Source organism: Pleurodeles waltl, chromosome 7 (assembly GCF_031143425.1).
Source record: "Pleurodeles waltl isolate 20211129_DDA chromosome 7, aPleWal1.hap1.20221129, whole genome shotgun sequence".
NCBI classification, from domain to species: Eukaryota; Metazoa; Chordata; class Amphibia; order Caudata; family Salamandridae; genus Pleurodeles; species Pleurodeles waltl.
In genome coordinates this window covers 109,526,255-109,543,019 of record NC_090446.1, presented here as the reverse complement: position 1 = coordinate 109,543,019, position 16,765 = coordinate 109,526,255, and the positions used below count along the sequence as shown (strand labels likewise).

At 42.8% G+C, this 16,765-nt stretch overlaps 1 protein-coding gene and 1 non-coding gene across 2 annotated transcripts in view; both read right to left on the bottom strand.

The window, feature by feature from the left end:
* Positions 1-16,765, bottom strand: part of COL20A1 (collagen type XX alpha 1 chain) — a 371,828-nt gene that overhangs the window by 299,974 nt on the left and 55,089 nt on the right. The window contains exon 3 of the mRNA XM_069243200.1: positions 4,745-4,855. Coding sequence (XP_069099301.1) covers positions 4,745-4,855 — 111 coding nt within the window. The remainder of the gene's footprint in view (positions 1-4,744; positions 4,856-16,765) is intronic.
* Positions 15,795-15,910, bottom strand: LOC138247484 (U5 spliceosomal RNA). Its single transcript, XR_011194523.1, has one exon. It is a non-coding gene; the product is annotated as a U5 spliceosomal RNA (small nuclear RNA).

Sequence of the window (16,765 nt, the reverse complement as noted above, 5' to 3'; positions counted from 1 at the left end):
AAGTAAAATTGTTCAGCCTTTTACTCACATGGCAACACCGGAAGTGACGTCACATGGACTTTTGACCTCGACAACATCAACAGAAATTATGTCATGCAACATTTAGCCATGATGAACTCACATGAACTGGGTATACAATTTGAAACCAAGCATGTGCTTCTCTTCCCATCATGCTTCACGCTACTCTCTCGTCCATGTTGTGCATTTGTCCCCACTCCTCCCTTGTTGCTTCCAGCATGCTCTCTGTTCATTCCGCCCAGAGCCCTGCGTTTTGCTTCCCCCACCCAAGCCCCTGGTTTTGCTTCTGCCCCACTCCTTCCATATTGCTTCTGTCCACTGCCCCCCCAGTTTGATTCTAATCCCCCCCTATTGCTTCCGCGTCCCACCCTCGCTGTTACTTCCCTCCATGTTGCTTCCCTCATCTATGCCCTCTATGTTACCTCCCAATCCTGCTTTTGAAAGAAAAAACACGTTCATGCTACTATTTTTTGCTACTATTTTTTGTTTACCAATCGAACTAGGATCAGTAAATTAAAAAATAAAAACTCTGTCATTTTGCATACATGCATGGAGCACAATATTACAAAGTGATGCAGCAGCTGTGGGACATCATAGCAATTTTAGGTCGAGTGTAAGCGCTCTGACATGTTGCAATCTATCTGTGGGATTTTAACCACGCCCAGTGCACATCCATTACCATCACTGGTTCATGGACTTGCCTTTCAAAAATCCTTTGTTGTCATTGGTAAATGCTTTACGTTTGTCGCTCCTTGGGGCAGTTTTGTTACAACCTTGGCCATCTACCCTGTTTCATGGGTAATACACATTTGCTGATACGTTTGACTATAAGCAAACTTCTTTTTCCTTTTGTGCCTCTCCTTCGCGCTCATGCTCATGGCACCCGTGGCGCTTTGAATCAGCTTGCTTATGTCAACTGTTTTACTTTTCATTTTCAATTTATGTGTCGAGAAAAGTCAAGTTTGGAATTTACAATGCTAATAGCTCTAACCTGAGAAAACATGAGACCCATTGCATTCCAAATGCTTTTGTTTCCTCCTTAGCCATGCTGCAGAACGAGGTGATGGGGTACAGCATCGTTAAAAACCATTGGCAAAACCAAAGGTTCCAAAGACAAGACCAATTTGCTTTGACAATGCTTGCTTCTAATAAAGAAGTGCATTTCCATGCATGTCCATGGAAAGTCATATATGACTAGCATTTTATTGTCAAAAGAGAGAGACCTCCCTAGAGGTGAGCGGCATGCAAAGCTCAATGCTTTGTAACTTTGCAAATTTTATTTTTAAACTTTACCAGCTAAACTTCACCTCCTCTTTGAATGCCAAAGCTGCCTGGCCAAGTCATTTACTATTATTTTTCCACAAGGAGTGGGGAGGGAAGCAACAGGAATGGTGGGGATGTGAAAGCAACACAGGTAGGGTGGAAGAAAGCCTTTAGGGGCACCGGTAGGATGCACCTCCGAGGGAATATGTGGGGGAAGAAGAATGTGGAGCTATGGGAGAGAAGCACGTGGACGAGAAACCATTGCAGGGGTAGAAGCTCATGAGGGTGAGCATAATACGAAGTAGGTGTGCATGAAGCCAATGAGCTAGAGAGGGACAGCAAAACGACTTGCAAGAATGGGCAGAAGAGGTGTACGCAAGGGAGGCAGCTGGAAAAAACATGCATTCTCATGGAGTGCTTAACTAAAAAGAAAAAAGCATTGAAGGACACAGTTAATGAGGCCATACTCCAGAGGAGGAACAAACACTAAAAGAGGAAGGAAGAGGAAAGGAAGCCCACCCAAGCTAATGAATAAAAGGCAAGAAAATGAAAGTGACAATAAAGCTTGGTAATGTGAAGCAGTAGGAGGACCCAAAGCCCACTGTAAGCTGACTAATGTTCCTTTCACAAACAGACAGCTTGTGCTGTCTGGTAGGTGAGACCTAATGAGTTTAAAATGATGGTCAGACTCTCTAGAAGGACACTTATGACTCTTAGACATTAGGCCTCATATCCATTTGAATCACACTACTTAAACTATCATGTGACAATATCTGTTGTGCAGCTCTCAACATTTTAATGTCTGTTCGAGGATCTTCTGCTCTGGTAGTAAAATTAACGTCTAATGTGCAAGTAGAATAAAGGAGGGCCTGCAGCCCTTGTAACAAAATCTGTGCCTTTCTGTGCCACCCTGCACCATCGGAAAGGGCTGATATGTGCCATGGCTTCAAGATATGGTGCATTTCTGTCCTCTCCTTCTGCGCTGGCGCACAAATTGCTGCCATTCGCCTTCACAGGTACCCTTGCACCATGGTGCAAGGGTTCCTGCATTGTGGGGGGTTTTCTTTTTATGCGGGAAGGGACACCTTCCTGCCCAAAACCAATCAATGGAGGCAGTTTCCTCCTTCTATGTGTGCTGCAGAAAGAGGAAAAAACAGGGAGAAGTAAAGATATTTCTCCGTGTGGCGTCACTCTTACGCTACCCCTGGGGTGGCGTAGGCTTTTGACACATTCCCAGGTTCACAAAACCTTGTAAATCTGGGAATGCATCAAAATCCATGGATGTTGCATGGGAATACCATGGAAGCGCCTCCCTGAAGCAAAGTAAGGCAATGCACCGACTTGCGCTGCGTTGCCTTTCTCCATATCTGCAAGGCCTTGTAAAGCCATGCAGAGTCGCTTTGTGTGGCCTAGTAGATATGGGTCAGCAGCGTGCGTTGCCGGTGCACCACACACAGCAACGAACCAGTGGCCCAGGCCGCTTGTAAATATGGCCCCCAGTGTTGAGATCTGGGATCTGCAAAGATTGTGGGTAGAGCATTTGGAAAAATTGTACATTCTCATACATAACAAATGTTTTGCACAGACTTGAGTAATACCGGTCCTCGAAATAACTGCACCCCACAATATCAGTAATTCTGGATAATTCCAAATTCAGCATCACTATATCAGTGTAAGGCAGGAATCGTTGTGGGTCACGTAATAAGAAATGTGAATTCACTGTCTGTCACGCGGTTAATTGATGACATCTCTCAACTAAAGACTCATCTATAACTTGATCGTACTCGCCCTTCCTGGGTCACCCTGGTAACTACATGACATTATTCTACATAAGCAAATATTGAAACTGCCGAAAGTTTCTTCGCATTCCTCATAGTCAGGAGAAAGAGAGCAACAGCCTTGTCATAGTGTGAAAGAATTCATGGGATTACAGAAAAGTTCTGTAGACGATTTGGTAACATATTTATAGTTTAAGCTTTTGATCAATGGAAGTGTTTTTTCATAGATTAGTGACTATTTACCTGAATTGTTACACAAATAAGGCATACAGTAAACAAGCACTTGCAAAACCCACAGGCGAAGAGCAGGCTGGCAAACTTTCTCCTCTGCTAATGCTTTTTTGTAAATCCCTATTGAAAAAAACACCAAAAAGCATGATTGGGCAGGTGTGGATGTGTTTGAATGTTTTTTGTGATTGTTACAGGAATATTGAAAGAGGCAGCCATCTTGAATTTAGAATAGAGCCCTTTAAAAAAAAGACACAGCTTGCTGTACTGAGCTCCTGACAGTGCACTGCAAAAAGTGGCAAAGGCTCAGTAACAGTGTTTCGAAACTTGCTGGGCCTTCACAGGATACAAACAAGCATTGCCAAAGCCAACAGGACACGCCTATGTGAGAGCTATTGACTTTGCAAATGTATTTTAACTATGTTATAGAGCGACATGGCTGCTTTGAAACATGGCTAAAAGTTATTTAAAAAAAAGGTTTTCAAACTGTGATGTAGGCCCCCCTAGGGTGTCAATTTCTGTTGATGGAGTGAGGGAGCTCCAAGCTGTGGCCAAGAGGAGAACATAATATGCCCTGTTGAAGGCAGAAAAAGATCATCCTGGAATTATTGCTGTGATTTTCATGAAGGAAAATTTAGTGGCCCTGCCCTACTCTGTAATAGGCCACTTGTGCCACCATTTATTTTCTTCAAAATCTTACTCCCTCACTTCTGATAAACAATAATGCTGTGGATATTCAATCACTTATTTTAAAGGTTACAACTAAACATAAGTGTTCGATTATTAAACAGGTTCAGAGCTGAAAAATGGGCGCATTTCTTGTGAAACATCTTAAGACAGTGCTGGTATTTCTGCCAGCATTGCTTTGCCTTTTGAGGCTTCTAATTTTGCATTTAAAATTGTAAATACAGGTGAAAAATTCCAGCATGTATAGTACTTTTTCTTTAAAAAGCCAGGCATGGCTTGCTGCAGAACACACACGTGATATTGGGTCATTTGCCAGCTAGGTGTGATACTGGGGCAAAATAAAATACAAACATGAATAGCAATTTTGTCAAAATTAGTTATGCCCTGTTTAAAGACCCTTACACTTTTTGGTTCTTTCATTTATAATATTAGTTTTTTAATTTTACATATGGGATTGAGAGTGAGAAAAGTAAGATATACAATTAGGTTTGAAGATTTATTTTAATATCCACTAGAACCCTGTATACTCACGTAAAACATTAGAATTGTTTACTAAGCTTCACTTTGTATATGTGCATCGTGATACATTGAAAACCACCACTGCAAAATAATTTTATACTTTTTTATAGAAATTGAATTTCATTGAGGGGCATCCAATGAAATAATCTTACATGAAGGCGGACACAGTTTGAAGAAATTGCCGTACATTAAACTAAACATTTGGACCAGTCGTGCATGATACTTGCTTTAGCCTCTTCTGCGGCACATACCTGCCATTGGCTTGACGCGGACCTTGTATCCATTCATGTTGCCTTCTGTCTCTTTCCACTTCATCTGCAGTCTGTCCTCTGATAGTACCGTCAGCTTTAGGCGGCTGGTTCCTGTGAAGATAAAGATGACATCTATATGAGTTTAAAGCAACACAAGGGAGACGCCCTCTATAGGAGATTCTGACTTCACCCAAACATTAGCATTATAAGTGGTCCTCTAATTAAATTATATTTTGAAATTTCTGCTCTATCTTCTTCCCCACTTCTGATTTTTACTAAATTCAATTTAATTTTATAAAGTGATACCGATTGTGACTATGAAACAATGCTCAGGCCAGTGATGCTATATGATTGGTTAGTATACAGAAATCAATCCAGCTAATGAGTTACTTGTTGCTGCAATGTCAAAGAAAAAGGTTCTTCTAGTAAATTCCAAATTCAGAAAAATGTTTTTAGCAATGGAGATCATAGAGAAGAGTAAAAAATGTGAACAAATTCTTAAAATAAAAACACACAGAGTCTTCTACTTAAAGACATACACCTGTATTATTTTTAGAGGCTAGAGCAAAGCACTCCGTCCCTCTCCTAATCTCTCTTTAGGGGGATTCTAACCACGCCCATGTTACGTCAGTCACATTCATTGGTTCATGGACTTGCCTTTTAAAATCCGCTTGTTTTCATTCGTGAAAGGCATGCATACATAAGGCCTTTTCCGGTGTTTAGCCCTCCTCGAGAGCACCGGTAAACTACTGGAAACTTACGAGGCTCCATGTTTCCGTATGGTTTCTGGACTATTTTTTTCTCTTTACTTTGCAGTGCGACCGCGCTCTTTTTTTTTTTCATTTAATGTGGCAAGAAAAGTCCAGTTAGGAGTCTAGAACGCTAATAGCTCTAACTCGACGTAATGCGAGACCCCTTCATTGCAAATGCTTGTTTTACTATGTTGGTGTGTGTAGCAGTTTGGATTGGTCTATGTTGGTGTGTAGCAGTTTGGATTGGTCTATGTTGGTGTGTAGCAGTTTGGATTGGTCTATGTGGATGTGCAGCAGTTTGGATTGGTCTATGTTGGTGTGTAGCAGTTTGGATTGGTCTATGTGGATGTGCAGCAGTTTGGATTGGTGTATGTTGGTGTGTAGCAGATTTGATTGGTCTGTGTTGGTGTGTAGCAGTTTGAATAGGTATGTCATCACTTCCCTCTAAGGGTGCATGAGAATATTGATTGGGAAGTCAGAGTTACATAATGTATTGTGTCTACTGGTATTGATCACTTTTGTGTGTGTGTGGTGCATGAGGATGTTTATCGTTATTCCATTTGAATCCAGTCTGACTGTGAGAGGGTGCTGATTGGTGTCGAGCACTCATTGATGTATCGAGAAGTGTTAGCTAACCAGTTCCCAATGTGGCATAATTTAAACCCCACCTCTTTTTGGTTTCGCTGGTTCTTTTAAGACAAAGAAGTCTGAGGACATTATTTAGCAGTGGAAGGTATTGGGGTAGTCACCACAATATTGGAGGATGCTCTGTCGCTCTCTTGCCTGTTCCCTTGCCTCTTTAACCTGCATGTCAAACCTTTCTGGTGCACTTGACACTGACAGGAATGGCACTGGAGCAGACATCCTATGGATGGGAGCCCCTCTAACTGCTTCCCTAGGGATGCTTCCCAGTCTGAGTCAGTCATGTTAAACTATAGCTTTTTCAGACAGAACAAGCAAGGACAAAGAAAATAGGTTTGAGTGATACATTTAAAAAAAGTCTGATGCAGTGAAAAAAAGTAAAACAAAAATGTTTGCTTTCTGTGTACAATGCATCTACAAGAATTTAATCTGTGATACTAGTGTGTACATTTGAGGGCTAAAATAGTTCATCGTGCTTTATAATACAAGCACTCCATAGGAGGCCTAATAATACCCCAAAGAGCTAGAGATAAATGCTGATCTGTGCAGGGCACAATCTGTAATATTTAAAATACTTGATCATAATAGATCGCCTGACAGCTGTGCTTTTGGGCTAGACCTAAAAGAAGGTCTATAAATGTCAACTGTGCTTTAGAAGAAAACTCCTAGAATATGATGGACATTAGTTGTATTTTTTCCAAAGAAGGTCCCCAGCTGTGGTAATCTATCTTTGAAAATATTGAAGCTAATGACAGGAATGCCATGTCAGTGTAAGGTACCAAAACTGTTGTGATGCCTTCCCTTCCTCAGAAGCACAGCCATTGTGTTATGAGTCCTAGTGCAAAGAAGGAAACGGGTCCCCTGGCTGCTGTTTGAATTATAAAATACAGCAATATCTAGGGTTCAGTGGCTTCCACATGGAGCCACTGCGCATGCATCACCGGTGGAAGCTAGGTCCACTGCCCTTGCTCCTTTCGCCCTCCCTGAGGCAGTGCCAGTCATGGACAGAGGGGAAAAGTGTCCACAATATCTAAATAACTACCACCCCCGCCACCCCACCCGAGTCTCCTTAGATTACCTTTTGGAGAGCAATTGGAGAACAGTTCCAAGGCCCTGCACCCATGGGGAGGAGAGAAGTATTCAACAACGTAGAATTGAGTGATTCTGTGCAGAATATATACATAGAAAAAGATGACGCCTCTATAGTTAACATTTAAGAGAAGGGCATGAGTGAAGATGTGAAGCTTTCACTTTGCAAACTTTGTTAAGATTCCAAATATTTCCTATATATAGATAAGTCCCAAAATTAAGTTTTTGAGGAAGAAAATCCCTTTAAGAATTCACTTATAGTTGGAGAAATGACTTGCAAAAATACTTTTGCAACAAAATTCTTTTGAAGCAAATAATACGTTTTTTTTTTTTTTTAAACGAGATGTTTCTAACCCAAAGACTAACAAAGGCTATCAATGGGTAATTTAGCTTGCCAGTGTCTGTAGCGCTTTGTGATTCCCACTTCCATAGGAGTCACTAGTATTCTCGAGAGGACCCAAAAACCCCATGATGAGACACTAGAGGCTTCTAGGCTCTTCCACAGGGAGGACCATTGTAGTAGTTGAAGAATAGTGGTATTAAGGGTGGCCCTTTCCAAAACTGAGAAGTGAGATGGTGCTGACACTGTGACACAAGAGGAACATATCTGAAGTAAGACGAGACGTGTGTTCCGGAAGTATTAAATGGCATATTTTCATTTGAAGATGTCATTCAAATTCCATTATGGGCTGTCAGTTCACCGTGTTTACATTTCACATTTTATAGCTGACAGGTGTTTTGAACCTCAGGCACTTGAGATAGGAATCATGAACTTCATGAAAGATGCACCACACTGTAACTCAAGGCACTGCATCAAATCAGGAAGTACGCTGAAGGGGAGATGTTGGCGGGCACACCTTTTTGGGGTTCTTAGTAGAACTGGGTGAGCCACTGAAAGCTCAGGCCAGGGTCTAGTGAAATGTCTTGCTGGCTCAGCTCGAGGTCCTCTTGGCACCTCTAGCTCAACATGAGCCGAGTTTTCATGTAGCTTCTGCCTGCCATCCATGCTCCAACCTCAAGGACCAAGAATTAAAGACAAGGCATTAACCTTTGATGTAAAAAGGAGAGACAAATAAATAGATGATTAGCGGATGAATTTCACAAATGGAAACCACCAACCTGGGATCAATCTCGGCTTCCACGCTTAACCAAATTGTGTGATCCTAATCAAATATTTTATTTCACCTAGCCTCCTTTTCTTCTTTTTCACATTTGAAAGAACATTAAAATACATGATTTCTGGATGTGCGTTGTACAAAAACCTCCAGTGTTTGATTTACTACAGTATAATGTTGCTCCAGCTATAACAAGAGGCCACATACAGTGATCTGCCCCTTAGTTCATTGATGCGGAGTGGGGAGGGAACGTTTCAAAGTGTATGCTTAAAAACTATCACCATTAATATGTCCCTTTCAAGGCAGAGATATACTCTGTTGCATAATGCCCCAATGCAAAATGCTTCCACGTGTTAAAGAAACACACTTTCTTTTAATTTTGAAAGGTCTTAATCCTATTTTGATGTTTGCTGTACGGTTTACATGCCAAATATTTTCAAGGCTCGACTTGCGCACCTTTGTCTGGGCTCTGTTAGTTTGTTGGCACGCGACCCCCACCTCTTAGCACTACAGCAAAAAGCTGCCTCTGTGAAGTCCCTCAGATAAGCTGTATGTGGGGATTTCGCCACACTCTGCAGCTCACATAAGCAGGCGCCCGAGGCAGGCAGTAACATGGACAGTACTGGGGAGTTTCAGCGCGCGCTCTCAACAGGCTTGTAGCAGCGCGAGCCAACCCAGGGTTTAACAATGCCTCCCTGCGCTTGTAAATGCAAGCTCACTCACAAAGAGACCTGAGGGAGCTGGCCCGAAGCCAGCACAATTTATAGGCAAGTTGCGCACCCTTGCACCTTGAGATGCACAGAGCAGGCGGGGGCATCTTCCATTCAGGTTTCAATCTGCCCCAGACCTGGAAGTGAGAGAAAAGGTGAGCGGATGACTTTTTTTTTAAAGTCAATAGAGACTTTTTTCAGGGATGCAGCAGCACACGCAGTGCCTACTAGTTTTGAGCAATTCGCCATGGAGGCTGTTCAGGCGGGTGTTTAATACGCGAGAGAGCTGGAAACTGAATAAGCATTGGCAAAGCCAATAGGTCTTGGCAATCCTAGAACTATAAGCGTTGGCACTGTAAATGCATTTGTGTACGGCTCTGGGGCTGTTTTTATAGATATACACAAATGCTTTAACATTGCCAACGCCCATAGCTCTGATATTGACAAGATCTATTGGCTTTTCCAATGCTTGTTTCAGAATAGGGCGGCTGCGTGTTCAGGGGACTGGCCTTCTCCACAAAGGACTAATAGTCCACAAAAAGTTATTATCTGGTAAAAGTGGTCTCGCCATTGCAAGTGAACCAAGGCAATTTTTAAAGCCCGAATTACAATTTTGAGAGCTGTGTTTTCTAAGTAAACACCAAGTGCCAATAGTGAAACAAAACACTTTTTTGGATTAATTAAAAAAGTTTTTTTTCCCGCGCCGTTTAAATTTACTTTCAGTTTTTATATTTTACTGTAAGCATAAGCCCTTACCTTGATCCGAATATTTTTGCATTACTGTCATCTCTTCATACTCTAGAAGTTGTAAATAGCAGCTGAAAATTTGCAAGTTAACATTTCCAAAGGCTCACGGGCGACATTTCACTCACTGTGCAGCAAGTTTAATATTTTTCATCCTTTTGAGCTATTAACTTTTCTCCATTGGCTCTGGTTTTAGACGCAAATTATCGCATTCCATAGTACTCAGAAGAGTTGACTTTATGGGTCAACAAACTGCTTTTTCTATGCTATTTAGGATGGGAAGTTATACTCCTGAAGGAGAAGGAGCAAGTTATGGCGGTGTAAATCGTGCCTGGGAAATGTACATGCCTATGTGGCAGTAGTGGCCTTCTGCTGCGACCCACTTGTGAGCCACACCTTCTTACCTGCGAGAAATAGTTGGGTTAGATGCCTATAGGCACTGCTGAAGAAACCCTCTGCTGACCTGAGGGACCTCAAGAACTAAAAACCCATCTCTCTGCTCCCCTTCCCAGCCAAAGTCATCGAGAAGGCCTTCAACATCCAGCTCACCAAATTCATCAAAACCAACCACATCTTGGACCCTTCCCAATCAGGCTTCAGAGCAGCCACAGCACCAAGACTGCAGTCCTCACAGCAACGCACAACATCCACGCTCACCTCGACCGTGGCGCAATCGCAGCCTCATCTTCCTGGACCTCTCCGCCACCTTCAAAACTGTCTCCCACCTCACCCTCTGCACTAGGCTCCACAACGCTGGCATCCACAGCAAAGCCCTAGAATTGATCCACTCCTTCCTTAATGGCCGAACCCAGAGAGTCAGGCTTCCTCTGTTCTCCTTAAACCCGACAGAGATCAGCTGCAGAGTTCATCATGGCTCCTCTCTGAGCCCCACCATCTTCAATATCTACATGGCCCGCTCACTAACATCATCAGAAACTAAGGACTCAAAATCGTCTCCTATGCCGACGACTCCCAGCTGAGCCTCTCCATCATCGACAAGCCTACAACTGCAAAAAGCAACTTGGAAGCACAGTGGAATGAAGGCACAGTGGAATGAAGTCAGTCGCCGCCTGGATGAAGGACAGCTGTCTGAAACTTAGTTCCGACAAAACTGAGGTCCTAATCTTGGATGCCTCTGCCAGACTCATCCTGGACATCCCCCGCTGCAGCCACATCTTCGGTCCCTGAGAGACCTTCAGTGACTCTCGAGCAGCAAAAGAATCACCTTCAAGCTCTCATGCACGCAAACAAGGCCCTTCACAACATTGGATCTGCATCCCTCAACCACTGCCTGATCTTCCACATGCCCTCCTGACACCTCCTCTCCACCCAACTGGCTCTCGCCACAAACCCAAGGATACTCAAGAACTCAGCTGGAGGAAGATCCTTTTCTTAACCCACTGCAAAGACCTAGAATGCTCTCCCGCTACACCTCAGACAATCACCCTCACTACCTCAATTCAAGAAGGACCTCAAGACTTGGCTCTTCATCTGAACTCCTACTACCCCTCGATGCCTTGAGACCCTCACGAGTAATTAGCGCACTCTACAAGAACTTTGATTGATTGATTGATAGGCACTGCTGTTTACAAAGGGACCCAGGTGCTGCTAAACTTGTGGTCTGTGCACACATTTTATGTTCCTTTATGTTATGTTATGCAGATTTATAAAGCGCATGGCTACCCGAAGGCCTCCCAGCACTGATAGCAGGACAATTGGAGTCGACAGGAAATTATGCTTTAAACAGCCAGGTTTTAAGAGCCTTCAGGAAGGATAGTTCATGGCTGATCAGGCGAAGGCTAGGTGGCAATGAGTTCCATAACCTGGCCCCTTGGTAAGCCAGAGAGCTTCCACCCCATCTAGACTTCTTTACTCTGGGAACCACGGCTAGAAATGCCGTAGAGGACCTAAGTTGTCTAGTAGGTGTGTAAAAAGAGGCCAATGTTCTGAACAAGAGGGGGGCCTCTCCTGTGCAAAGCCCTGTGAATATAGCACAGGGACTTAAATTCTATCCAGCGTGCCACAGGAAGCCTTTTTGTTCCTTTATTAATTGGCTGCAATGGTTTTCAGCGTTATTGGATTTTGTAGAAACCCTTGTTTATGTTTAAATTTGTGTTTTTTTATAATACAGCGAACAGTTACCATATGAATGAGGGTTCTGGTGTAATCTTGTTGAGTACATACCTACATGCTACGTACTCAGCAAGAATGAGCCCCAAACAGGACAAATATGTCTGGGATTATCGGACACCTTTGAAAATGCACGTTTGTGATTTTGTTAATTTTTTTGTGTTGTCTGTTGTCTGTAGCTGTCAAGTGGCAGTTCACAGTGACCCTGGTATAGAATTAGACTTCAGGCTCTCTCTGGGAATGATTCAAGTTCACAAGCAGACATTCTCTCATGAAATTGCGAGCACTGCTATCACGTGCACTCTGATTGGAAGCAAATTTTAGAGCAAGGGCAGCAGTGGATGAGAGGCATATAATCAAGTAAGTAATTTCCTCTGCACGTGGATCACTTTTATATTTTGAACAGACACTAGACCAGGGCTGGCTTTAGGGTGGTGTGAGCGGTGCGGCCGCACCGTGTGCTGACCTGGATTGGGGGGCGTAGACCTCAGAGGGGCGCTGTGTTTAGTAATAACTTAGAAGCTTGCAATTAAAAGCACCTGTTGAAAAGTTCCTTGTGCAACCAGCTTTCAGGAAGCAATTAAAATGTAAAGATACCTCTTGTTTTTAATGTCCTGCTAGGGAGAGAGATGGAAGTTTTGTCTAGTGGCAGCTTTGACTCACCATAAAGTAGTGTAGAGGATTAATATGCTTGATGAAAAGAACAGAACTATATTTTATGTGGATAGCTGAGTGGATTAGTAAAGCCAGGCTTTACAAGCGCTTTAAAACAAATGAATGTATGTGAAAGGGAGGCTATGGAGATATGAGAGGCACATTTGTCGGGTGGTAGTTAGGGACTCCGGGGAGGTGGTCATGGGGTAGGGGGGTGCCAAAAAAGACTATTGCACAGGGCGTCATCAGCACTAAAGCCGGTCCTGCACTGGTCCATGCAGTTTTGGCTACTCTCGAACACAGCTCCTACTTTGGGACATGGACTGGCAGCCTGTGACGCCTTAGGGGCCAAGTTGGGAACATGGCTGCCTCAGCTCCTCTTGCAATGCGGAGAGCTGAAACTCCTGGGCCTAGACCGGAGTTGTGCACCTGCCACAAATGAAGTGAGCCCTCACACTCATCTGTCTGATTGTGAGTCTCACTTCGTGATCCACTCTGCTCGTTTTATTAATCCCAAGCCTTTTTTTTGCAGCGTTTGTTCCATTTAATTTCCAGCGATTGCCTCTGAGTTCTAGCAGCTCTGTTGTAGCTTCCTTAGAGGTCTTGAACCTGGCTAGGGTTTGGCACAGGGTTAGACTGGAACAGAAAATAGCCCGAACACCAGAATAATAACAAGCATTGGCAAAGCCAATAGGTTTCATCTTTGTTTTTTTTTCTATTTAACTGGCTTACACATATTAAAGAAAAGTCATAGTAATGTTTGTTTTATTACATTAAAAACAAACATTATTATAACATTTTTCTAATATTTGTAAGCCAGTTACATAGGAAAAAAAGACACAGGCAAAATATATTGGCATGCAAGTTAGAAGAAAGAAGACCGAAGAAGACAGAAAAAGGCAGAAGATAGAAGACAGAAGAAGACAGAAGACAGCAGAGGACAGAAGATGGGAGAAGACAGAGGACGGCAGAAGACAGAATATGGAAGAAGACAGAAGGCAGAAGAAGATAGAAGGCGTGAGAAGACAGAAGATGGAATAAGACAGAAGGTGGAAGAAGACAGAAGACAGAAAAAGACGGAAGGCATGAGAAGACAAAAGACTTGAGAAGACAGAAGACAGAAAAAGAGAGAAGACAGTAGAATACAGAAGATGGAAGAAGACAGAAAGCGTGAGAAGACAGAAGATGTGAGAAGAGTGCAGACGTCAGAAGACAGAAGACGGCATGTGGTAAAGAAGACAGTGAAGACAGATGACGGTATGCAGAAAGAAAAAAGAAGACCGCCGGCAACAAAGAAAGAAGACAGAGAGGAAGGCATCAAAGAAAGAAGACGTCAGTGAAGTAAGAAGGTGGCATACTGGCAGAAAAAAGAAGACAGCAACGAAGAAAGAAGACAGGGAAGACGGCACTGAAGGAAGAAGATGTCAGTGAAGAAAGAAGATGGCGTGCAAGAAGAAAAAATAAGTACCTTCAGTGTGGCAGCCAGCGGAAGGACGCTCGCCAGTGTCCAATAGGAAGGGACCAGAACGAGTACTTGATCCACAGGCAACTCAATGGCAAGATCATTAAAAAAGACGAAGACGACGACAGGAAGTGATGTGAAGACAATGTGCTGGCCAATCCGAAGCAGGTAAATCAGAACAACGATAGAATAAGCCAATGGTAACTTCAGGTAAGTAAGGGACTGGATCCAAGCCCCTTTTAGTTTTTTTTACTAACAAAAGATTTTGCAAGCATGCACACAATCACACGTGCAGGTGAAACCTAAAAACGGTCCCCTAAAAAAGTGGTCCAAGTTTGTGAACTGCAGCAGTTTTGATCCTGGAGAGGATGTGGGGTGACAGTCTGAGCTGTCGAGTTAGGATCTGGGGAAGCAGGTCTGAATCTTGATGTCAGTGTTCGCTCAACATTCTGTGATTGTGGGCAAATCACTTAATCTCCCTGTGTCTACAAAAAATATGAATGTGTCATAGTATAAAGTAACTGGTGGTCATGTAAAGCATTGCAACATCTTCAGGTTGAGTTTGAGCTTCATAAAATATTTTTAAAAAATGAAACAAAAAAAAGCCAGCAGAGCGAGCTGCAGCACTACTAATATGTGGTGGACCAGTCACCATTTAAACAAGCATTTGCAATGCAATGGGTGTCATGTTTGCTTGAGTTAGAGCTATTAGTGTTGTAAATTCCGAACTGGACTTTTCTTGCTACATAAATTGAAAATGAAAAGTAAAACAGCTGACATAAGTGAGCCAATTCAAAGTGCCACAGTTGCCATGAGCTTGAGTGCGAAGGAAAAACACAAAAGGAAAAAGAAGTTTGCTCACAGTCAAATGTATCGGCAAACGTGCAATTTTCCATGTAACAGGGTCGGCGGCCAAGGCGGTAACAAAACCGCCCCAAGGAGGGACAAACGTAAAGTATTTACTAATGATAACAAAGGATTTTTGAAAGGCAATCCCATGAATGAGTGATAGTGATGGGCGTGCGTCGAGCATGGTTAAAAGCCCACAGATAGATTACAACCGATCAAAGCGTTTGCGCACTCGACCTAATGAATAATTTAGACACTTCCATCGCTAGCCTCATCACGTCGCTTTTTTCCCAAAACATTGGTAAAGCCGATAGGTCTCACCTATGCGCGACCTGTTGGCTTTGTCAATCTTTTTTTCCATGTTGTACAACTGCACAGTTGCTGTGGTTCAAAATTAATAAAATAAAAAAGCACTATGATGGAGCAAGTGTTGACCGCGCCATAGCACTTTTGTTTTCACTTTCAGCCATGCTGCTCTTCATGGCTAAGAAATAGCATAGACAAAGCCAATAGATCTTGCATAAGTATGACCTTCTGGCTGTGCTACTGCTTGTGTTTTTTAGGCAAGGGTTGATTAGGTGATTTTCCCAGGATCACAGGAGTTTAATTGTCCTGGATTCGACCTTTACTCACTAGTTCCAAAGTCAGACATTAGACCGTGGCATGATATAAATATATGTACATATATATATATATATGTGTGTGTGTGTGTGTGTATATATATATATATATCTATATATATATATATATATATGAATCCTTTCAGATGATGTGGAGTTTTTTGTGCAGCCATGTGTCCTTATATGTTATGTAACAGGGCTATAGGTTAATGGTGCACTTGAAAAACTAGCAAATAATCAATCTGTGTACTGTATAGTTATACTTTCATTTACTATTTGGGGTAGCCCTGCACTTGGCAGGGCTTTCACAAATTGAGTGAAACTCTTAAATGTTCCTTTCCATTGAAATCTTTAGTAAAAGGCAAAAGATTTATTCAGTTTGAACAGAAACCAGAGTAGACGTTTCATGGCCACTGTTAGACCTGACAGCCTGACATCCCCCAACTTTTTGCTTGCCTCCCTCCACTTTTCTGACACTGTTTTTGCTGGTTTTAGGACTCTGCGCACTTTACCACTGCTAACCAGTGCTAAAGTGCATATGTTCTTTCCCTTAAAATATGGTACTATTGGTTCATTCCCAATTGGCATATTTGGTTTACTTGTAAGTCACTAGTAAAGTGCACTACATGTGCCAAGGGCCTGTAAATTGAATGCTACTAGTGGGCTTGCAGCACTGGTTGTGCCACCCACATAAGTAGCCCCTTAACGATGTCTCAGGCCTGCCAATGCAAGGCCTGTGTCTGCAGTTTCACTGCCACTTCGACGTGGCCTTAAACTTCCCTTTTTCTACATATAAGTCACCCCTAAGGTAGGCCCTAGGTAACCCATAGGGCAGGGTGCTATGTAGGTAAAAGGCAGAACATGTGCATGTGTGTTTTATATGTCCTGGTAGTGGAAAACTCCTAAATTCGTTTTCCGCTACTGTGAGGCCTGCTCCTTTCATAAGATAGCATTAGGGCTACCCTCATATACTGTTTGAGTGGTAGAGTCTGATCAGAAAGGGGTAACCAGGTCATATTTAGTATGGCCAGAATGGTAACAGAAAATCCTGCTTATTGGTGAGGTTGGATTTTATATTACTATTTTAGAAATGCCACTTTTGAGCATTTCTCTGCACTTAAAATCCATCTGTGCCTTACAGCCTGTCTTCAATCCACATCTGGGCTGGGTTGGTTGACAGCTTCCTTGTGCATTTCACCCAGACAACCACAAACACAGGATACTCAGTCACACCTGCACTCATCTGCATACTGA